The sequence below is a fragment of the Callithrix jacchus genome, chromosome X (assembly GCF_049354715.1).
Source record: "Callithrix jacchus isolate 240 chromosome X, calJac240_pri, whole genome shotgun sequence".
NCBI lineage: Eukaryota > Metazoa > Chordata > Mammalia > Primates > Cebidae > Callithrix > Callithrix jacchus.
Window position 1 is genome coordinate 128,903,948 of NC_133524.1, and position 25,398 is coordinate 128,929,345.

Here is a 25,398-nt window from a genome sequence, read left to right on the forward strand (position 1 = left end):
ACTCCAGCCTGGGCAATAGAGTGAGACCCTAACTCTAAGGAGGGGGGAAAAAAAAGCAGGCTGCTCCTCGGTGGACAGGCCAATCACCAGCTGTAGCTCTTATTAGGAGCTATTAGCATATCACAGAGTACTAGGGGATTCTGCCAAAATAAGATCAGCCTTTCCTCCCAAAGTTGCTTTTATTCGTGAATGCATTTTGAATGCTAAGCCTCCAAGAAAATAAGTACGATGTTTACTCATGGCCCCCGTCTTTGGCTAACGTGGCCAGGGACACAGGCTCAGTATTGTAAGGTCCCTTTTGCTGGGCATCATTCCATTTCTACTAAGGGCACTCTCAGCACCAGCTAGGCAGGTGGCTTTAGCATGCCCAGAGTTCTGTGCATTCAGAAATGCCCAGAGAAGGCTTCAGGCACATACAAGTAAGCTAGGGAGCTGGAGCAGCCATTGCAAGTGCTCCATGTACTACTAACCTCTATGTGGATCAGTGAATCAGTCAGAGAGTTACCATATGGCTTCATATACACACCTCATAATAGAGTCTGTCCGTTAATAATCTAATGTCAAGAGAAAAATCAGGCTGGGCACAGTGGCTCATGCCTGTATTCCCAACACTTTGAGAGCCTGAGGTGGGCAGATCACCTCAGGTCAGGAGTTCGAGACCAGCCTGGCCAATATGTTGAAAGCCTGTCTCTACTAAAAATACAAAAATTAGCCAGGTGTGGTGGCATGTGCCTGTAGTCCCAGCTACTTGAGCAGCTGAGGCACGAGAATCACTTGAAGCTGGGAGGGAGAGGTTGCAGTGAGCAGCTGAGATCAAGCCACTGCACCCCAGCCTGGACAACAGAACGAGACTCTGTCTCAAAAAAAAGGGGGGGGGGGGGGAATTAGAACACAAAATAGCAAATCATTATAACACCAATTTGCATGTATGTATATGTATTATCTATGTACACAAAAAGACGAGGTAAATACTGAAGTGATGGTTGGGTGCTGGGGATCAAGGGTAATTTTTTTCATTCGATCTTTCTTGATTTTGTTTCCCCACATCTTTCAGTGACATTTTATAATCAGAACAGTGATATACCTTCATGCTTTCAAAGGTAACTTTATTTCCCTTTATTCCCTTTACTCTATTTAATTGCTGGAGGCTTTGATATATTTTTCTACTTTTCCAAATTGTCCACAGTGAGCACTGTAATACTTAATAAAAAAGAAAAACATTAGTTTTAAAACTTCACCAAAGCAGTTTTCATACAGACATATTTAATTTTTTTCCTAAAAAGTATTCCTCAGCTGGGTGCAATGGCTCACGCCTGTAATCCCAGCACTTTGGGAGGCTGAGGCGGGTGGATCACAAGGTCAAGAGATTGAGACCATCCCGGTCAACGTGGAGAAACCCTGTCTCTACTAAAAAAAAAGAAAAAATACAAAAAATTAGCTGGGCATGGTGGCATGTGCCTGTAATCCCAGCTACTCAGGAGGCTGAGGCAGGAGAATTGCTTGAGCCCAGGAGGCGGAGGTTGCGGTGAGCCGAGATCATGCCATTGCACTGCAGCCTGGGCAACAAGAGTGAAACTCCGTCTCAAAAAAAAGAAAAAGTATTCCTCATTGTAGCAACTTGAAAAATCTGGAAAGGTATGAAGAAAATATAAATTACCCATAATACCCACTGCTAAAAGGCAGTAACAATGACTTATAAAATTTCCTTCCTGCCTTTTTCCTATGAAAATACATGTGGTCACATGGTTGAAATCAAAATGTATTTACACCCTGTTCTTATGTAACACTATATGGTTATTATTTTCAATTTGATTAAAAGTTCTTCAGAAGCATCAGTTTTTTGGTTTTTTTGTTTTGTTTTGTTTTTGTTTTTTTTGTGAGACAGAGTCTTGCTCTGTCACCCAGGCTGGAGTGCAGTGGTGCGATCTCAAATCTCTGCAACCTCTGCCTCCCGGGTTTAACCGATTCTCCTGCCTCAGCCTCCCGAGTAGCTGGGATTATAGGCATACTATGCCACCACACCTGGCTAATTTTTGTATTTTAGTAGAGATGGGATTTCACCATGGTGGCCAGGCTGGTCTCAAATGCCTGACCTCAAGTGATCCACCTGTTTTGGTCTCCCAAACTGCTAGGATGACAGGCATGAGCCTGGCAGAAACATTCTTTTCAATGACTGCATACAATGACACCAGGTAGACAGAGCATAATATAATCATTGTGGTGCATGTAGGCTTATTTCCAATTTCTTACTACCAGAAATAATGCTGTGATGAACATCCTATTAACATCGTACATACTTGTTTATGCAAATCTGTTTTTCCCTGGGATACACACCCAGAAGTGGAATTACTGAATGAAAGAGTATGTACATATTCAAAACTGCTGACACATTGCCAAATCTATCTGCAGAAAGGGTGTGTCCATGTTCCATCCTTGGTTAGGGTCATATTTATTATAAGAGTTTCCATTGCTCTGGTAATTTTTTCAGGAGAGAGGGTGATGAAGACGGGTGTGGACAATGAACAAGAAGGGGCTGAAGCCTGTCTGGGTAGGGAATTCTCTCAGTCAATTAGTTGGAGTCGGTGCTAGATCAATTAAGCCCTGTTCTTTGCCCAGACAGACACACAGAAGTAGAGCAAGCAGTGATGAACAACATTTCAAACTCCCAGGCCCAAAGAGCAATGAACCAACAGAGTTGATAAAAGCAGTTCATCTGAAGCTCTGCTATGTATTTACTTCCCTCCAAACAGATAGATCCATTGCTTCTTGCTAATGCCATGCCTTCTGAAGAAAGCAAAGCTAATAGGACAGGCCCAAAGTTAAAGTGCTTTGGGCTCTGTAGAAGCTGCACAAGCGTTTTCAATCCGATGAGACAGCCAATGCTAGAGCCACAGTTGGTCACACAGAAAACAACTCAAAAGGCAGAAAACCTTTGTCAATAGAGAAATGTGTGCATTTTGTCTGAGCCCGTGATTTGATTACAGTAGGTTGGCAGTGCCTCATTCTGGTCAAGTTTCACAGAGATTATAAAGAATTAGCAAAAGTAGCCGGCTTTTTAGTCTCTTTCATATGGAGGGAAAATAAAACAGAATCATGAAGGAAAGAGTAGCAGTGCTTTCACACTAAATCAACGACCACTGGCATAATCTGGAAGGAACATTACCGTTGCAGGAAGGCCAGGAGGCCTCATGTCTTTCTCTGTACTTCTGAGGCTACTCAGCCTATGAAATGTTGCCTGCTGCACTATAGCAGAGGCCTTAGAAAGTAATCAATTTTTTTAATGTCTTAATGAAATGTGAGGCGAGGATTAAAAACCAATCAATGTTATATATTAGGCTGTACATTTCTATGACACACTTACTTTGAGGACGTTTTATACTTTTTCCAACCTAAAACCCTCTCGGGATCTTTAGTAAGTGTGGCTGGAAAAATGATAATTATCTATATAGGTAGAAAATAGTTAAAGTCAGAGGTCAGGAAATTCCAGAAATTTCAGCTTAGTCAATGGCCATGAAGCTTAGCTGGACATATTTGTCTTTTACAGTGAGTGGACAGCTCGCTTCCACTGAGGTCATGCCTCTCATGGGCCTATAAATTCTAATGCCTCCCACTCACTGAGCTTCTACACTGGTTAATGGCAAATATGAACTACAGAAAATTTGCAGTCAGTGATTAAAACACAGATTCGGCTAAGTCTGAAGAGTGCTTTGTGCCCTGCCTCTGAAGTGATAGGAAACAAGGGGCCTTAGGGCTTCAGGGAAGGGTAGCTGCTTGGTTTACACTTGGCCCATGCAGATAGATGGGACAGACAATTATTTCTTTCATGTGCGTTTTAAGCTAATTCAGAAAATTTCTACCATTATTCAAGTTAACAAGCTTCAGGCTCATGGGAGGGTTTTTCAAAGACCTGGTGAAAGTAGCTGCGAGTTAAAAAATGATAGAGGGAAAATAGAGGGTACCATACAGACGGCTAATTAACATCTTGTAAGGCCTTTCACTGAAGCAGCTGGTCTAGTCACATGTTTAAAAGATTCACAGAATTGGTAGAACTGAAAGGGTTTTAGAGAGCATCTAGCTCAACCCCCTCATTTTATGGATGGGAAAACTGAGACTCAGTTAATTGCCACAGGTCACAGTCACAGTGGGTTCACTGCAGAACTAGGATGATAATTCCCTGTGTATTGCCTCCCATCCAAAGTTCCAAAATTTGCTCTAAAAATGACAAATTAACGGAGTTTTCCCAATAGATTAGCATCAGACAACATCCATTTCCTTAGTTCTTTAAACATGCAAAATATCTACAGTTTGATACAGGCAGTTATGTAGCAATATTACTTCATAGCTATAATATTTTTACTATGAAATTCAGAAATATATTGAACATGGCAGCTCTAATCACTTTAACCTATTTGGGTTTTTAACTATGCTTCTTTTAAAAACAACTATTTTCTCACAAAATGCCAGGCATTTGGGGGTGGGTCTTTATGCTGTGGTCCCAAAACACGGATTATGCCCCACTTCTATTTCTTTTCCCTTTGCCAAGCAATTTTCCCTAACTTCCTCCTGAATTAAGTATGTGATTAGCATATTCATGAGAGGACTGATTCAGCTATGTTAATTAGCAGCTCTACTATCAAAAAAATTCCCAGAATTGGCCAAGAGGGGGAGCAGCTAGCTCTGTCACTACCACGATCTGGCTCTGTCTCCAGCAGATAGCAGATTTCTGGTATTAAACATCCTAAGTTTTAAAAGTAGGTTTAAAAAAATTACAGCATAGAAAAACACAGAGGCCAGTCTTTAAATTCAGTAATACATATTTAAAATATGGGAAACCTGATAATTTTAGAGGGGGAAGAAGTGTTCTATTGTATTTCACCCAAGTCTGAACACACACACACAGACACGTTTGTATCTTAAAAACTGATATAGACGGTACAGTCTCTTGAGATGTACAAACAATAGAAAATTAAAAGTACAGAACAAAAAAGGCCTTAGTGGTAAGGGACCTAGAGAAGAGACTCATCCCTCAAATCCAATGATTCCAAAAATGCCAGAGCTGACACCAGAACCCTGATCAGGGTCAATCGAGGAAGAATTACAAAAAACTGGGATAATGGGATGATTTCTGGTAACAGAAGGCTAACCCGCTACAAGCTCCCAAACTTTATTTTTGTTGAAAAGTTTATTTTTTAAAAAGTAATTGTTTCTCCCTTAGAAAGAAGTATTATCTCACAGACATAGGTTTTGATGATAGATGAAGTTGTATGGAGTCGAGATCACCACTTTGAATTTACACTGTAAGCTTGGAGAGGACAAAAGCTGCTCCTTTGAAGTTGCTTGACCCAAAATGTTTCCATGTGCCCTTTTACTATTTCCTTACTATATGTCCCCAGCTGTCTCTGTGCAACCTCACTGCTCCATCTTGGTTCCCATTCCCTACCACCATCTTTTTAGTCTGCCCAACTTTCTCTCTTCCATTCACACCAACGATCCAGGGTTTAGCTATTATAAGGGTTTTGGATACTTCTTTGACCAAAGCACCCACCCTTAAATTTCTGAGAGTCAAGATATATTCTATAGCCTGTTAATCAATGCCCTTGGATTGTCAGGCCTTGAGAAGTACTGGCAAGTCCTAATTGACAGCCTTAACAATTAGCTAATCATCGCAGGGCATGGTGGCTCATGTCTGTAATCCCACCACTTTGGGAGGCCAAGGCAGGTGGATCACCTGAGGTCAGGAGTTCGAGACCAGCCTGGCCAACATGGTGAAATCCCATGTCTATTAAAAATACAAAAATTAGCTGGGCATGGTGGTGTGCACATGTAATCCCAGCTACTTGGGAGGCTGAGACAGGAGAATTGCTTGAACCCAGGAGGTGGAGGTTGTAGTGAGCCAAGATCATGACACTGCACTCCAGCCTGGGCAACAGAGCAAGATTCCATCTCAAAAAAAACATAGTCAATCAATGTAGCACCCACTAGGGGACTATGATTTGCTGGGTCAACTGAGGTTATGGCATATGAAATTAAAATTATCTAATCGTTTCTTCAACCTAACTTGGAGAGAAATGTGCAAAGTATTCTGGCATACCAGTATTCCAGCATTTCAGTATACTAATCTCCAGATCAAATACATTTCAGCTACTACCTCTTAAAAAAGATAACTTTTATCTATGTTCCCTAACTTTATTGACTGTGCCATATTTTATATTATTTTATTTATTTAGTTTGAGACAGGGTCTTGCTCTGTCACCTAGGCTGGAGTGCAGTGTCATGATCTCGGCTCACTGCAACCTCCACCTCCTTGGTTCAAGCAATTCTCCTGTCTCAGCCTCCCAAGTAGCTGGGATTACATGTGCACACCACCATGCCCAGCTAATTTTCGTGTTTCGAGTAGACACGGGGTTTCGCCATGTTGCTCAGACTGGTCTTGAACTCCTGGGCTAAAGCAATCTGCCCACCTTAGCCTCCCAAAATGATGGGATTACAGGCATGAGACACGAAATCCAGACTATGCCATATTTTAACTTTAAGTCAGAAAAAACAAATGGGAGTTTCATAAACATTAATGTTTTGAAACTGATAAAGGCATAATGTTAACATATTTATTGAATGTGAAGCCTGGTAGGGAAGAGCACGAAAAACTGTTTTTCTATCCTTTTTAAAAAAAACATATGTTAACACTTACTGATAAAGTTTCTCTGTATGGTTTAAGGGGGAAAAAAAACTACACATTGGACTCATAGGAGTAGTGCTATAAAACCATGGGGAGCGAGAAGGAAAAAGAATAGCTAAACCAGCAGGCCCATAGGCAATGACTATGGGCTCCATGCCAGGAAGATACAAGTCTAATGAAGCAATGAGGTGACTTGCAGTAGAAGGCCTTGGAACTTGGAAACAACTTTATCTCCACTACATCGTGCTGCCAACAGGAGAGTCATTTCTAAAGAGCAGAATTTGTTTCCTTCTAAATTCCATTATGAAGCCCCTAAGTGGTGATTTTTAAATATCAGCATCTTACATTTTCAAAGATGACCATTTAATTATCTTTCTAAGTTTTCTCTCCAAAGTAAAATAAAAGGCTTAGGTTATTATCTTGAATGAGAAATGCCATAGTCAAGAAAACACCATTCTTTTCAATAATAATTCAGTGATCAGGAAAGACAGGGAGGACTAATGATATATTTTGCCAGTAACACCTGTTTTCACATGGTGTTAACACACTGTTAAATACTCTTAACAGTTACAGCATATATGTAGGGTAATATGGGTAATAAGAAGAATATATAGATATCTAAATTGTTCCCATCCATCCAGGGAAAGGAGATAGAACTAAGTCACAATTTTATATACAATGTGTTTCAAACAATAGGTAGGATCAATAGTACACTACATAGACAGCATTTCAGTTCAACAATATTATAAATTAAATGTGCTTTTGTGGTCTTGCCTGGGAACCTAACTAACACTTATTAAATTGACTATAAGTTTGAAATAACAAATCTCAAAGCCAACATTTGAAATACAACCTGTTCTTTAACTGAGGACTGCCTTATCAGTTATATCAAATCTAATTTAGTCTAACTTTCTTGCCATGGTAACAAGCGCTTTGCAGAAATACTCAGAGACATTTCATATCTAGAAAATTTGTCTTGTACTTCCTTCACCACACATAATGTCAAGAAAAGCATGTTTCAAAGGTACTATGTAATTAGAATGGCCTTTAAAACAGGCACAAAGGAAATCATTTCTCTTAAAACTAAATCTACTTCATAACAACCTTCAAACTGAGTGGACAGCACCAAGTAAAAGAATCCTGAGGTGTTTTGGACTCCATATTCTTTTTAAAGTCTGTTATCTTTACCATTGTTCAGATAGGATCAAAGTGCACTCTCAGTTAGCTCATATTGGCTATTTCTTCAATATTAAGAGAAGGTGTGCCTGTGAGAACGCATGTCTGGCACAGGTGATTAGAATGGGTTCTATCATGGCTTTCACAAGGAAAGACTATGCCAGAGCTTCGGCTGAGGGTGGAGCCCAGCTTAATGAAGACTATAGTCAAATAGCTACTTTTAGGTCTCTGCTGCATGGAAACTCAAGACCTTTAATGCTATCTGTGTTCTGCAAAACTTCTAGGAATTCTGGTTGTCTTTGGGGATCCATTTTGAAATTTAATTTGAAGTCCAGCATCTGTAAATTCTCTTTGGCTATTTTGACTAAGAGAGCTTTCAGATGCCTGCTTTTTATTAGAAAGTCTCTTTTTTTTTAAAGGGACTTGCGTCAACAACACTGTTCTGTGTTCACCCAAGAAAATAAATGAAAGCATTTAAGTTAAAATAATCTATTTTTTGGCTCCTTGTGACCATATTTCCATAATGCCTACCATACAGATTCCAGTGCATCTGGAAGTGTTCTAGCCATAAAGCTACAGGGCTAACTTGTCTCTGGTATCCAACAAGGACAACATCTCGGGAGAAAATTTAAGCACTGAAGGAGCAGAGGAGCTGCAAAAAAGCTATGGTACAGACTTAACTGTCGGGTTTTACATATGACTTGAATAACATACCATCAAACTTCTTGTAACGTGAAGCAAAGACAGCTTGCAAATGATCGCACTGTTCACTGACCACACTTTTGAAATCCTCTTTACTTTGCAGGCTGTACTTCTCCTCCATCTCTTCAGAGCAGCAGGTAGAACCCTGGGGACAGATCTTCAAATGATCGCCTGCAAGATAAAAAGTAGGACAGTCAATGTCTATCATCATTCATCAAGTCCATGAGGGAAGGGTTTGATTTAGGTTCACACACACTGATCATTTCAACCTGTGAGGCTCCTGCAAAGGCCCAGGTATCATGTATATCTAACAAGTTTCAGGAAGCCTAAAAATATTCATTCTCTTTTTGAGAAAATAAAACAATAAAGCCCTCTCCAAAAAGCAAAAGAAATTTCCAATCAGGGAGATGGCTAAACCATAGGAATATAGGTGTAGTCAATAAAAAAAAAAAAAGTATTCCATGTCAACTGAAGTCTCTTTTATAAATTCCCAGAGATTCTCAGATTCTATGCTAAATACTGCAGAAGTCATGCAAACGAGACATAGCTTTTCCAGATTTGGGAGCTGACACTCCAAGAGAGATTGTCCTTTATGATGAATGATTTATAAAATATGTAACAACAGCCAAAAACTGAGCAAATACATGTGCAATAGTTATACTGTGGGGAAACAAAGGGATTTCTGCATTTCGAGGGTTGTCAGCAAAGAGGAAACTATGGGGGTTCATGCTGGATAATCTGAGCCTATGATAAATCACAAAGGGGTGATGGTAATCCTCAATCCTCAATTTTAATTTTTTTAATCCACTGTATTCTGTGCAGATGTCAGAGACTATATCTACCCCATGATTCTGTTCACATAGTAACATCCCAGTATAGTCCATCTTCAAATAAACATCTTTATGTAGTGATGCAGCCCCAAGAGTCAAGGGAAAAGCCAAAGACACATCACTCCACAGCAGCCACGAGGTTATCTCCCTCCCTTATACCAACTGCATTTGGCTTGAAGTTTGGAGGTGAGGGTTGGGCGGGGTTTTTTCCTATATGCCCCAGAGCTGCCCCCTTGTTCTCCTCTGTCACAGAACAGAAATTGTGCTTTGAAGAGATAATGCCTCTTCCCTCATAATGACCATGAAATGCAATGCCACACAAAAATAAGCCCCACTAGCTACTATCACTTCAGTCTCTCCAATATTAATTGGTGTGGTATAATTTTGTACATATGTTTACAAGGATTCACTTTCACTGTTTCTTCTGCTATTGCTGGCTATTTTCTATGTAAATCAAAAGGGGTCTGAAAAGAGAGGTGATCTCAGGAACTCAGGAATGAGTATATGTCTTCAATAGACATGTGAACCTGTCAATGGTAAGTGTGTCCAATAACAAAGGGAGGGGGAATAAAAAGCTAACCATTCAAACAACACTAATCATGGAAAACAAACTGGTCCATGAGGTAGCCATTGGTGCTTCCTGGCCATGTGTACTTACAGGAAACAGGCCTTCACCTAATAGAGATACGAAAGCAGCTTTAGGGTAGCAGCGTATTTCAGACACAATTGAGCAGGCAATTTATTTGACTAACACTAGATTGTCAACTGTGCATATGCAAATAATTATCTAATCATATATGTTCTGATCATTCTTCCTTCCTGGCAATTAAAAAGTAGGGAGAGTGTTACTGTCCAAAAAAAGGGGAGTATGCAGCGTTAAAGGACTATGTAAGGAAGGCAGAAAGGGCAACAATCTTCAAAGAAGGTCCCCATCCAGAAACTGCTAAAAGTTTCTTTTGGCATTTCTGAAAATCTTGGTCAACAGATAATTCTACTAACGGGAAAAAAAGAAGTTTCGAGTTTAGAGCCGTGAGGCTGCAGAATATCTTAGATCTCATTAGTGACAGAAGAGGGGTTGCTAAGGCTGGGTTTTATGGAAACACCTTTGTTACAACCAAAAACAAAACTCCCTCTTCACTGACTTAACAAGTTCACAGCAGGCTTTTGGTACTGGGACACATAATTAACAGAGAGATTCAGTTGTCTCCTGGTTTCAGGGTTGAGGTAAGGGTTCCCTTCCATTAGTCTTAATACATAAAACAATATGAAGGTCCCCAAATAGTACAGTGCTGTCACTGTATTAAATAATAGATATTACACTCATGCTCCCTATAGAAAATGAATTGGAATACTCAGAATGAGAACTTAACCCACACAGGATGATTTAATTACTTCATAATCAAGATTTTAAGATTTTTAAAGATTGTCATAAGCTAAAATTCATCATACAGATAGGCTGTTTCTTCAAGCACCTGCAAAGATTCCATTGTGGTATGCATGAATTTTCAAAGCAAAATAACTCATGAGTTTGGAAAATAAACTATGCTCACCTAATGTTATCAGGGTTCACACATAATAAAGGGTCACTTACTGGATCCTATCCAAATAGTAAGTTCACAGAAAAGTACCCACCCCTTTTCCCTGCCCACAATGTACATGGGTACATGTACAAACACATGCTTACACCCACACATGCACCTCAAAGCAAGAAAATATTAAGAGAAAGCAGGAAATAATGATTTTCTCTGTTGAAGAAGGTGCTAGACAATGAGAGGTTTAAACTCTCTCATAGGAAATTTATACTAAGGATACACCCTTCAGAAACGGGTAGCAGCAATGAAAGTTTTCCTAGTAACCTGGTCCGAGTAGACAGCACCATTTATACTGGCACACATAAAAGTCCCAGCGTGGCCCGCACACTCCACCCATCTCATCTCCACCAAGGACCTTCAAGCAGAACCTTATCGAAAGTTGCCAATACTTGAACACTGGAGCACGTCTTTGTTTTGGTGATATCTTTTTTTTTTTTTTTGAGATAGAGTCTCACTCTACTGCTCAGGCTGGAGTGCGCTGTCGCAATCTCAGCTCACTACAACCTCCGCCTCCCGGGTTCAAGGGATTCTTGTGCCTCAGTCTCCCAAGTAGCTGGGATTACAGGCACCACCATGCCTGTAATTTTAGTAGAGACGGGGTTTCACCATGTTGCCCAGGCTGGTCTTGAACCCCTGACCTCAAGTGATCCACCCACCTCAGCCTCCCAAAGTGCTGGGATTATAGGCATGGGCCACTGTACCCAGCCTACAATATGTAATTTTAAAAAGAAAAAAAATTTGCACTTTTATCTCAGATCTTTCTAGGAAGATTTTGTCTAATGGTGAAAGGCTTGCCTTATGCAAAGGACAAAGACAGGGTAGATACTTGACTAATGTTTCCGCTAGCAAAGCTGTCCGTCCCTCAGTGCAAAGTTTGCACTTTGGGCCATATAGCCCCGAATGCACCACTTATCCTGTCTGCATTTCTAAAAAGCATTACTTGAAAATGTAACATGACATTCTTGCCAAAAGCCCTGTGACACACGTAGTCCAGGACACACTTGCAAATTAAACCCCACGACATACTTGGGCTACTGGGGATTCGGTGCTGTAACTAGTTAGTGCTAATGAGAAGCACAGAGAGGAAAAGGAGGACAGTCTGGGTACATTTGAAAATTAAATTATAGTTCCATGTTCTGGTAAGAATCTTTGAAGACTCAAGCAACTAATTCAGTTTTTTTTTTTTTTAAACTTGAATATTTCTACTTTAAGCACCCAAAATGGTTTATTTTGAAAGTCAGGGTGTGCGTATTATTTGAAAAGCATTCTGTCTTACGTGTTTGAGACTGCTTCTAAAATGCTGTGTCTCAGTGAGAAATGTCTTTTCTTTCTGGATATTTCCTTTCTAAGCCTGGTGATCTTATATTATTCTCATTTAAGAAAGATGCCACAATTTTTCCTTGAACACAGGGACAACAGAATCAAGATGGGACAGGTACACAGCCACTGTGGGGGTAGCATTGGTAACAAGGACTCTAGGTGCTTCTGACCCTTCCTTAAGAATTGTTGCTAGAAAGGCTTCTGGATTCCAGCTGTGGAACAGCTGGGTATAGCAGTTGACCAGTTACTCTCCTAGCTTAGTGAATAGATTACGATCTACAACTGCCATTTCTCTCCCCATTTCCCTAATTCAATAGCCTGCTTCCGTGACTCTTGACATATATAGTTCCTTCTTCATGTATCTCTTCTAGTCCCTTAAGACTCTCCTGTCTGCTTTCCACTCTCTTTTTCCTCTACCTATACAGTTCGGTCTCACCCTATCCCACCTCTTAAATGGTGCATAATATGAAATTGAAGGGTTTAATTTGTTGTACTTGTTGAGAATTCCTTTTCTTAATTTAAAAAGCAGGTGAATTGAATGCTTTATGGTTTTCTAAGGAAGCACCTAAATTAAGTTGCTTTTTGTACATGGCCCTTGATTAGTATTTTTCTTTGTGGGTCAGTGGCCCTCAATAGAAAAAAGGTCCCCCAGCCCTGTCCTAGGAGGCTTGGATGGGATTCAACGAAGCGTGCTTTTAAAGCTTAACTCTCTGGCATTAAAAACAAAAAAATCACTCGAAAGAGCCAAACTTTTTTCAATCACACCAGCTCTATGTAATTTCTCTTTAGTCTTAATATCAATGCCTTAGTTTTCAAAGCTGAACAAAGACAATCACAATAAATTACTCTCAATCCTGCTGAGTGTGTATTGGTTCTTTTTTTTTTTTTTTTTTAGCACTTCAAATCAATGGTTAAAGAAGTAGGCATTGAATATGAGGAATCTATTCCATCATTTAACGATGCTCTGAGGCAAACAATCTGTGAAACTGTGCTTTCTCATTTTATCTCATTTACTCCTCTCACCAAAGGCTGGCTCTGATGTACAAACGGGGTGCAGCTAATGTTAGTTTATTTTCAGTTGCTCATAACTCAGCTTCCCATAGAAAATGTTATAAATGATAGATAGGTTCTCAGGCCAGCCCTCAGCTTATTTACTACTAACTTGACTATTTTCAACTATGTCTAACAACCATTTTCTATATCTCTCTCAGAAAATACATTTTGAAATCCAACTAGACGCCAAGAAAATGTCTCTCCAATTCCCATACATTTTGGGGGGGATGGGGTGGCGATAGAGGAATACTGGTAGTTACCACTGAGGGGTCAGCTTGCTTTCTGTACCTGCAGGAGACAAAGCAAATCTCTAGTTTACTCCCCCAGTGTCCTAAATGGAGAAAATGGCAGCTGGAAATCATTGCAAGACACCAGTAGAGAACCCAGGCTGTGTCTGCACCAGTGGGATTTTTAAGGCAGACATTCTCGGTACTCAGACTGATTTTACCAATAAAGCAACCAAAATATCTTTGGTAAATAAGATAGACGAACTGTACCCTAAGGTAAGAACTACAGTGAGGAGCAATTGACAAGAACAAACTGGAAAGCACTATTTAAATTGCAAACATTAAGAGACTACAATTTTGCATTGGCCTTTCTTGAAGATTGCCTCGAGTTATGAAGAAAACTTAGCTCTTTACAAGGGGTTTTTAAGGACTGAATTTAAAAGGTTCCAAATACTTAAAACTAGTTGGATCTTTTATTCCGCAGAGTTAACAGTAGTCTAAGGAATAAGAAGTTTGATCTGGAAGTCAGGAATATGGGTTTGAAGTCCAGCTCTGCATGATTAGAAGCTGTTGGTAAAGACTCTTGGGAAAGTCTCTTACCTACCGGAACCTTAAAACAAAAAAAAGCCCTTTGAAAACAAGGAGGTATTATGTAAATATAAAACAGTACAACTGCAAAACAAAGAAAGAAATGAACATCTCTTATGCTCCAATAAGCTACTGAAGTTTTGTGTGAAGAGCCATTTCTGACAACTTGTACTAGGTGAGGGAGGGGAGCCAGAAAAGCAGCACCTTGTCAAATTAAGTGCAGCCTAAAGCTGCCTCCTTACACATTTTAAGTTTGGCTTAAAGGTTTCCCCCTACATAGTGAACGGTAACCTAAACTGGGTGTGTAAACAGACTGTAACCTGCTCTTGCACCAGTCACAGGTGGCCGATGGTTCAAACCACGTTCAAATAAGGAAGTCACCAAGCTGGAACCAACTCAGCTGTTTCTGTACATCACTTCGTTTTCATTAAGTCACTTTTCCCTTTCTGTCCATAAATCCTCTCCATCTACATGGCAGCACTGGAATCCCTCTGAACATATTCTGGTTGTGGGGAGGGGTGATCAATTTGCAAATCATTCCTTGCTCAATTAGATTCTGTTAAAATTAATTTGTCTATCACCAGTAGAGGGTCTTGACTGCACGTTGTCCAGGTTCTTGGTGTTTTGAACAAAGAATTGGACAAAATGCACAGCAAAGCAAGAAAAGAATGAAGCAACAAAAGCAGATTATTTATTGAAAATGGAAGTATATTCCACAGGGTGGGAGCCACCCAAGCAGCAGCTCAAGGGCCCTGGTTACAGAATATTCTGGGGTCCGAATACCCTCTAAAGGTTTCCATTGGCCACTTGGTGTTCACCCCATGCAAATGAAGTAGTGGTCTGCAATCAGTCTGACTGGTTGCCTCTGCAACCAATCAGAGGCTAAAGTGAAGGTACAAAGTTGCACTTCTATGCAAATGTCTGATTGGTTGCTATCTGCAATTTTCTTTCAATTTTCTTTCGTTCCTTCATGCAGAAAAAGGGAGAAGGGGCTGGACACAGTGATTGATGCAAAGGAAGTAGCCTCTGGTCCTTTTGTTACTTAAGTGTCGAAAGTTGGAGGTTTCCTTTCAATTAAGTTCTAGGAAGTCAGCATGAATCGGCCTCAGGTTCCCTGCCTCCAGATCCTATTCTCCTGCCTCATGTCCAAAGTTTTGTTTTTTTTTTTTTGTTTTTTGAGACGGAGTTTCGCTCTTGTTACCCAGGCTGGAGTGCAATGGCGCGATCTCGGCTCACCGCAACCTCCGTCTCCTGGGATCAGGCAATTCTCCTGCCCTCAGCCTCCCGAGTAGCTGGGACTACAGGCACGCGCCACCATGCCCAGCTAATTTTTTTGTATTTTTAGTAGAGACGGGGTTTCACCATGTTGACCAGGATGGTCTCGATCTCTTGACCTCGTGATCCACCCGCCTCGGCCTCCCAAAGTGCTGGGATTACAGGCGTGAGCCACTGCGCCCGGCCCAAAGTTTTTCTTTTAACAAGCTTTTCTCTTCTAGCTAGTTCAGCAAGATGTGGAAATAGAGCACATCAAGGAGCTGAATGGCACACATATGTGATGGTGAACTGATGGCGACGAAGCCATCAACCAAAGGATTCAAAGGACCATCAAAAGAAAAGCCACAGGAGCTTAAGGAGACGTGATGAGGAAATATAATGTGATATCCTGAATGGGATCCTGGAACAGAGTAAGGACATCAGGAGAAACAGACTTAGGAAATCAAACAAAAAGTTGTGTGCAAACGTTCACAGCGGCGTTGTTCAGAATGGCCAAATTTCCATCAATAAATGAATGGATAAACAAAGTGTGGTCTACTGTATCTGTATAATAGAATATTACTCAGCCATTAGAAGGAAATTCGGATTTTACAACATGGATGAATCTCAAAAAACACTGCTAAGTGAAATATCCATATTTATATAGAATGTCCAGCATAAGCAAATCTAGAGACAGAATGTAGGTCTGTGGTTTCCCAGGGCTGGGGGAGAGGGGATAGGTTGAAAGCGAAGGTGCCAGCTAAAAGGTATGGGGTTTCTCTCTGGGGTGAAGAAAAATTGATTTTGGTGATGGAGGTGCAACCTTGTAGATACACTAAAAATCACTGTATACTTCAAATAGGTGAATTATTTGTCTATCAACTATATCCCAATAAGACAGTTACCAAAAAACTCAGGAAATGAGAATTAAGCTGCACTTTAGTTAATAATTATACATCAATATTGGTTCATGAATTACAAGAAATGTACCACTAACACTAATGTTAATAACAGGGGATACTGGGGGTGACATATAGGAAAGTCTATGTGCTATCTTCCCAACTTCTTCTGTAAATCTAAAACTCTTCTTTTAAAAGTTATTTATTTTTTTTTTTTTTAAGAAAAGCAAGTCTTAGCTTTCAAAGTAAAAAGCATAAATACATGTGGCCAGTGGGGAAAAACTTTCATCATGTTTTAAAAAATATAAATACTTGAGGTATTTTTAATATTCGGGAGCTGTATTAAGCTATTATTTGCTGAAGCAATTTTCCTAATCCCTCAATTGCTACTTTACTCTTTTCTTAATTTTTATTGTTCGGAAAGTAAAACAATTCCTTGCTGTTGGTCTGAAGCATTACCGAAAAGTTTCTGTTCATTTCTTAGATCTAAATCCATGCAGCCACAAAGTGAACTAAAATGCAGGTTGCTATATAACTCAGCCCCTCTAAGCTACCTAAAAACCCCATGAGGAACATACAATGCTCTGCTTCATGGGAACAAAGAGAATCTCTAAAGGTTTCCAGTAACTCCAGGGAGGTGGGGGCATGTATACATTAATCCATCCTCCCTCCTTCCAAAAAAGAGTGAAATTACTGCATAAAATGTGCTATGTGCATCCAAAGCCTGGAGTCATCTGACCTTAATAATAAAGCACATAAATTACCATCATTATGCAGATGTATGATTTGAGATCACCTACCAATCAGTAGGAGAAATGCAGCCAGTTAGCATTTTGCAAAACCTTGCCAAAATATAGCTCTGGAGGGCTTAAGACTGCCAATTATTTCTAGGTCCACTAATCCTGCAAGGTAGAATAGAGAAGGCCAGTCAGAAACACATACAGTTCAATAATCGGTTTTATTATATTTTTCTAAGAATAACTTTATGTAAGTGTAGTTGGAAGAGTTAGGGTTGCTACTTTAAAACTCTACACTTCACGTCAATGAACTTTTAACAGTTTTAAACTGCACTCCAGATAGAAATCAAGCAAGGCTTCTTATTGCCTTTTAAATGATAGGCAAATTGTAAACCAAGGTTAATATCTGACAATCTTAGATCCCCATTTTAACTGTACCAAAGGTTTATTAAGTAAGGCACACCAAACCAAACTGAGTGAATGGCTGAAATGCACATTTTTATCTTGTGCTGCCATCACTTCAAGCAGCTAGAGCAACTGCATCTATTTTGCACATTTACAACCACTACCTCCAGGACTCCAGAGAAATAGTAATGCCACTAGTGATAAACCAAAAACTCTCCAACAATTCTGAGGCTCCCATAAATACTTTCTAAGCAGTGCTAATAAAAGGCTCACAGAAGTATGCTGGGGACCCTAGGGGGATAGCAAGGAGCAGGCAGGAAAAGATGGAGCTCTCTTACTTGTTCTGTAATTAACAAATGAGATATTTTCTGTCAATAATTCAGGTGCACATATCTTGGTAGCATCGTTTAAGAATTTCTCTTTAATAGCAATTCTGATTCTCACTAGACTCATAATTTAACAGAAGGCCTGGGGATATATGATTCCAATTGCCTCTATGGATTTCAGATTCATTCAAGTGATTTGAAGGAGTCACATGTGAGTTTCAAGCTCTTTAAGAGAAAAACAAATACACAGACTCTGAGGGTTTGTTACATAGTGTCTACGAAATTAGCATTTCCACAACTCTCCTCCAAGTGCTTCCTGTTTGACTGGTGAATTTATCTTATATTCCCACATGCCCAACTCTGAGGTTTTCTTTAAGGAGAGCAGGATGAGAGATGGTATAGAGACTGAGATTCCCAGAATTGATCACGTCTTTTAGAGCCCCAGTGATACATTCAGCTTGAATAAAAAGCAGCCTAGACAGGAAACACCATTGGTGAGGATTTATTTTCCCCTCCGGAACCTGTAACCCCCAAGGCACACATCATAATCACTGGTAGACCAAGGCCTTGGCAGGGCCATCTCTGAGACTGCTGATCAGACCTGGCTTGAAAGGTCATGGTGATTCCTGGACTAGGGGAGGGTTAGCCACCAGCACTCTGCCTTTCTTTGCATCTCCAGTGACTGCCCCAGTGGGCAGTCTCCTGCACGCCATCACAGAAGACCTCAGAGAAAGCAAAAGGAGAAAGGTGTTCATAGGAAGACATCAGAGACACCACTTTCCTCCTCCCCCAGGGGCTGACTCAACACTGACTTCCGACAGCAGGTGATTTTCCTTATTATTTCCAAATAATCTCTAAAGAAGCTCCTGGGAACCTCATTCTCAGATAGCCTGCCACAGGAATATCCGAAATGGTCAACAGCTGAATTTGCTGCAAGTGTAGAAGAAAATACAGTTGGTGGGTGGGGAGGCTCAGAGATACCAGACATTTCAGACACTTGCTCTAATTAAATGATTAAAGACTGCCTTTTTACACATTGCATGGATTGTGTGAGTCATGACAATTTGTTGTTGTTGTTGTCCAGGGTCTTGCTGTTACCCAGGATGAAGTGCAGTGGCATGAGCATAGCTCACTGCTGTCTCAACCTCCCTGGCTCAAGCAATCTTCCCACCTCAGCCTCCGGAGTAGCTGGGATTACAGGCGTGTGCCGCCGCACCTGGTTAATTTTTGTATTTTTTTGTAGAAATGGGGTTTCACTATGTTGCCCAGGCTGGTCTCGAACTTCTGGGCTCATGTTAACCTCAGCCTCCCAAAGTACTGAGATTACAGGCATGAGCCACCGCCCTCGGCTGAGTCATGACAATTTTTAACATCAAATTATTTTCTCTTTTTTAATAATTGCTCTCAGCTTAAATGGAAGGTAAAAGCCATCTTTAGCTTCTCTTAACCTTCCTTTTCACAATACACCCAAAATTCCTCAACCCTAAATACAGCATGATAAGAGGTTTTCAGTAAATTTACTATTGAGAAAAAATAAAACAGAAGAAGAATACATTCATTCATCATGAATTCTCCAAAAGAAAGCCTTTATGTAAACCCACTGATGGCAAAGTCCACTTCCTCACATAAAGAAAAATGATTCTGGGATGGGCACAGTGGCTCATGCCTGTAATCCTAGCACTTTGAGAGGCCAAAGTGGGAGAATCGCTTCAGCCCATGAATTCAAGATCAGCATAGGCAACATAATGAGACCCTGTCTCTACAAACAATTTAAAAATTAGCCAGGCATGGTGCACAGCTGTAGTCCCACCTACTCAGGGAGGCTGAGGTGGGAGAATCGCCTGAGCGCAGGAGGCTGAGGCTGTAGTGAGCCATGATCATGCCGCTGCACTCAAGCCTGGGTGAGGGTGGGGCGGGGGTGGGGCGGGGCGGGGCGGGGGCAGTATTTCATTCTGAAAACAAAACAGAAAAACAAAAGATAATGATCCATGCTAACCATTCCTCAAAATTCTAGCTAGGCATCAATAAAATAGTGCTGAGGAAAGAAAGATTTACATTTTTAATGTTTGTGCTATATTATATCCTTTCAAACTCACTTCCACAAAATTCTTGTTAAAGGTCATAGTTAAGTTACTCCTTACTCCAATCCATTCCAGTTCCCATGGATAGGGACATGAGCCACAGTTGACCAGAGGTTAGATTTATAATATGAGAGAAAAATTCTTCTGAACCTTAGAATGGGCAGATGGGGGAGGGGCAGAGCCCTCCTCAAACTCCCCATCATTTTGCAAGGCTGAGTTTCCCCAAACCTCCCAATTGGCCATGAAAAGTCTTCAATCAGCATGTTATGCAATATGAAGCATACCATTTTCAGTAAAAGCAAAACAAAAACAAAAAGTTAGGCCGGCGCGGTGGCTCACGCCAGTAATCCCAGCACTTTGGGAGGCCGAGACAGGTGCATCATGAGGTCAGGAGTTCAAGACCAGACTGGTCAACATGGTGAAACCCCTTCTCTACTAAAAAATACAAAAATTAGCTGGGCATGGTGACTCATGCCTGTAATCCCAGCTACTTGGGAGGCTGAGGTAGAAGAATTGCTTGAACCAGGACCCAGGAGGCGGAGGTTGTAGTGAGCCAACATCGTGCCACTGCAGTCCAGCCTGGGCTACAGAGAGAGAATCTATCTCAAAAAAAAAAATTCTCCTCCCCCATTATCTAATACTCTTCTAATACTCTAGCACCTGGGGCACATGTCCTACAATTTACTACCATTTAATAGGCTCTTTGCTATTTAGAAAAGTTTTGTTGACAAATGTAAAGATTTCAATGTATACTTCCTCTTCTAGGTCAGTTCCTGGAGCTTTAAGTAAAACCTGTCTCAGTCCTAATTGTGGAGTGAATGCCACTATTGATGTTGCTATCCAGAGAACTACCTGTGTTTATCCCTTATCCTTTGTTTCCTGCCTCAAAATCAATCATAATATTTGACAAAGCAGTCCCACACTTCTATAGTGTGCCAGCTATTTTGAGTTTCCTTGGCTTGGTGTGAACTCCCCAACCAAGAAAAGCTGTTTGAAAACCTAAATAGACCACATGCATTGGTTTTCCATTCTCTACATATGCGTTAGCCACTTGAGAAACACAAGGTCACTAGCAAAGCACACATTCCCCTTATTTAAAGAAGCTGCCTTTTCTGGAAGACTGAGTTTGCTGAAGTTTTCAGTGTCCTCAGCCTTATTAGATTCTACTAGCTTGCCTTTATTAGTGAAGCACTCCAGGTCTGACTGGGACTTATCCTAGTGGCTTCTTGACATCATTAAATTCTCCAATCTCACCTTTCAGAACCTTTCCTTTAGAATCGGACCTGTTAATTAACTACATTTGATTTATTCATTAGGATTAGGAAATCCAGTATATTTTCCACTTCTTGAACTAGTTACTTCAACTAGACAACTGCAGGAGATTATCTGGAAATGGAACTCTGCCCTAGCCTTTTCCCCAAGTTTAAGTCAAAGATTTGATTCACTTCTCCCAAACTAACCTTTGACCCAATTTGGCAACACAGAAACACTGTTGGTGCTTAATGCAGTATTTATCAAGCACCTCTTATGTGCCAGATGCCATCCATCAGTGCAGAAAATACAAAAGGCTTGGTCTCCACCCTCTTGAAAATTACAAGATGAACAGACATGGATTTTATTGTCGTTCTCTAGGCTTTTTCTCTCTCCTTCTTACTCTATAATGTGAAGTCCTCCAACCCCCTCCCCACCACAAGATCTCTGAGGTCCTCTAATCTTATCTTGGAACAACTCAAGTCCAAAAGACAGGAGGAGAGATGAAGCTAAACAGACAAATCAACGCAACCCATGTTTCTTCTCATTTTGGGACTTCAACAGATGTGCCATGGGAGGTGCTTTTGGACAAAGTAGAAGAGTCGCAAACTCAAATATAACCTATACATTGCGATACGTACTATGTCTATTTTTTGAGTCAAACAAAACTACTGAAGACATTAGCGCGGACTCAGAGCAAAATCTGACAAGGCAAGGGTGAATAAACAAACGCCTTGGGGACCTAGTTCTGCTGCCTTTCTTGGTCAACAAAGCAAAATCCGGAGAACAAAGACTTCCCACACACATGCTGTTTCATTTATTTGGCTTGACAAATCAGAAGTCACTAAACATTCAAATCTCCTTTTAAAAAAAAAAAAACGCAGACAATCTTACTGCTTTGATTTTTAAAGGCCTTAACCTGGTTACTTGATAACAAGCTTCCCTAAACTTATATTCGGATAGTCAATAAATCATTGGCATAGCTCCATTCACTTTTTGTAGCAGAGGTCTCAGCAGAAGACCATCTATGCCCTCAAGTGACTGATATACACTCAACAGTGAACGATTTGAGATACCACCCAGTGCCTCTCCAGCACACACTAGGAATAATCCCTGTTTTTTTCTGGGATCTGTAAAACTCTGATAAAAAAGTGCCTGAAATCAAAGGCAAGGTATTGATTAGCCAGTTCTTCAGCTGGGCTGCCGTGCAGCCACCCACCATTTTCCTCTGGTTTCTTAAGTACCACAGGGAACAAAAAATAAAGCCAGATCTTAGGCACTAAAATATTAATGTGTCTACTTATTAATGTCTAATTAATGTGTCTACATAAATTAGACATACATGACATAAAAAATGTACTTCCTTAGAGAAGATGTTACACTTACTGCCTTTGTCAGCAAGTAACACCGAAAAGATAGAAACCAGTCATTTACTACACATTCAAGTCAGGCTTGTTCAATTTCTGGCCATCTTCAGATACCCCTAACCATACCAGGGGCCTCTTAGGCACCACTGGGCCAAAGAGAGAGAGATGAATGCTCCAGAAAGTGCACTGCAAGTGTCTTGGCCTTCTTGACTGCAGAACTAACCAAGAAGGAAACAGCTGCCTGTTACCCATTTGCTTTGGGTATGGATGAAAGGATAGGAGCCACTCTAATTTGAGCCTCTAAGAACTTAGGGTTGCTTCCATTGAGCTGATGTTGGAGTCACTATACAATGTGATGCCTGTCATAGGACCGAAAAGAGACACCAGCACTTCAGAAATCTGCCCCCCAGACAAGCTTGAGACCTGATGCTCACAAACTGAAAGTATGAGACAGCTTTCTCAGACCTGGTGCGACTGGGTGAGTGGGTGCTCGTTCCGTTATTTCAGTGTGTCTAGTTTGCCCTCCCTAAGCATTTTTGGTAATGGACCAACTGTTCACTGGTAAACCAATTAATTTGGTCAAATATTTGATCCCAAAGAGGTTCCAATTAGTCCTCTACTCCTAGAATGTGGCTTGTCAGCTACTTTAGGATGAGCAACAAACATGGGAGTTGGAGAGGTTCTTTCTCACTCCTGCCCTTTAGAGGCCTACAGCTTAGAGGTGTGCCACTAAGGGGCAGGAGTGAGAGAGAAAGAAATGGAAAGAAATGGGCCAAAGGAGGGAGGGAGAAAAAGAAGACAGAATATATGACCAAGAGCCAGGAGTGGGAGTCACCTACAACTGATGCAAGTGGTGATCTGGCACCTGGGCCTTTGGTTCTATGGTAACTCCCAACAAGCAGAGGGACACATTTTTTCACTAGCTTCCATTACAGAGCCTGCAGATGGCATGCGGCATTACTACTGCAATTATTGACTATAATTATCATGAAAAGTCTTTGATGTGATAGCAAAAATTATTAAAATAGCCTTTCTTAGAGGAGAGACGAAATACAACCTCATTTGGAAAATTTAAGGACCTAATTTTATACCAGGACCTTCTGCCAGAAAAAGAGTAAGTCCCTTTAATATACCTGTTTTTGGCCCCTCTGCTTAAGGAGGATGTTTCATCCTATGTGGGAAACAAATAATGATACGTAGCTCAGGATATATTTTAAGAGTATACTTAAAGGTACTTCAAAGGAAAATTAAAAAAAAAAAGTAACCTTCTCCTTTCAGATACACACATATTTACATAAGCTCCTGGTTTTTCCTGACCCCAAAGTAACCAATGAGAGGTAATTGTTTTTTAAACTGCCTTCAAGGATGAGAACAAATGACGACTGAATTAAATGTCGGTCTTGTTTTAAAGATAATACTTGGCAGTGCTGTACTTATCGGTTTGAAACAGTAAACACTGTAGTGCACTTTAAAAAGTATCAGTAACTAGAGGTATGAAAGAACAGAGAACAACCCACTTTGTTCTCTCTCTCTTTCATTGGATCATAAACCGCACAAGGTCATGTTTTATTTTTTTAATACAGCTACGCTTAGGTTTTAACTCTGAGTCAAGACAGCATAATCCCAAAGTGTATGCAGTGTGACAGCAGCACATACATTAAATCATATCCTGAAATCAGTTTCAACGTGGGGAAGAAAGGCCATTTCAAAAGCTGAAGCCAAACTAAATACCCAGCATTATAAGACCTGAGTTTTGCAAATGAACTGCCTAAATAAGAATGAGTTCCACCAGATTATCCAGAAAACATGCTTATGTTTTTGTCCATGAGTGTTTATATTATATATTTTTGATATATGACAATTAACATAGCCCAGTACAAAGATGAACTACCCTAACCCAAATTTAATGGACTAGAGTAAGTTCAGTCATACAGAATGGCTATACCAGAATTGCATGAGCTTGAAAAAGAACAATAGTTCAATCTCAATTTTCATAAATATACATAGAAAACTGTGCTCAGTGGCACCAAGTCTGAGCTTCCATTTGACCAAATGACTTGGTGGGTATGGGCAAGTGGGATATATACTTATAAAAAAGCATTGTTTCATTATTATGAGATGAATCTTCATAGCTCCATGATTTGTGGCTGCAAACATAATACAAATTACATCAGGGACTATTACAAAATTAGCTTATATTAAGAAATAATCATGATGCATTTTGCTTATTGGTATACCGCACTAACATTTGGTAGCCTTGGGACCACATACAGAACCCAAACTTCTTTTTATTCCACCAGTAGCAACTTAGAACAAGAAGGATCAGTGCTAATGCTCTGGATGTGTGCACTGTCAAAACGGGATCCAATGTTGGAGATGGGTCCTAGTGGGAAGTGACTGGATCATGTGGGTGGATCCCTCATGAATGGCTTAGCGCCGTCCCCTGGGTGAAAAGTGAGTTCTCACTGAGTTCACGGGAGATCTGGTTGGTTAAGAGACCACGGCACCTCCCCACTCCTTCTCTCTTAATCCTGCTTTCACCATGTGACATGCTGGCTCCCACTTCCCCTTCCACCATGATTGGAAGCTTCCTGAGGCCTCATCAGAAGCAGATGCGGGAGCCATGCTTGTACAAAATGCAGAACCATGAGCCAATTAAACCTCTTTTCTTTATAAACTACCCAGCCTCCGGTATGTGTTTATACTGATACAAAAATGGCCTAACACAGTCAGGCACTTCAAGAACCAAGAGCGTTAGGTTATTTTGTGCTATGGTGTAGACACGGTTTGCATGGCCCCTTCAAATCTCACGTTCAAATCTGATCCCCAATGTTGGAGGTGGGGCCTGGTGGGAGATGTTTGTATCGAGGAGGACTGATCCTTAGTGAATGGCTTGGAGCTCCCAGAAGTGAAT

The 25,398-nt window shown here is 40.6% G+C and overlaps 1 protein-coding gene across 1 annotated transcript in view; it reads right to left on the reverse strand.

Moving 5' to 3' along the window:
- GPC4 (glypican 4) overlaps positions 1 to 25,398 on the reverse strand; it is a 125,869-nt gene that overhangs the window by 36,093 nt on the left and 64,378 nt on the right. Inside the window, exon 2 of the mRNA XM_002763281.5 lies at positions 8,567 to 8,725. Within this exon, the coding sequence (XP_002763327.3) occupies positions 8,567 to 8,725 (159 nt within the window). The remainder of the gene's footprint in view (positions 1 to 8,566; positions 8,726 to 25,398) is intronic.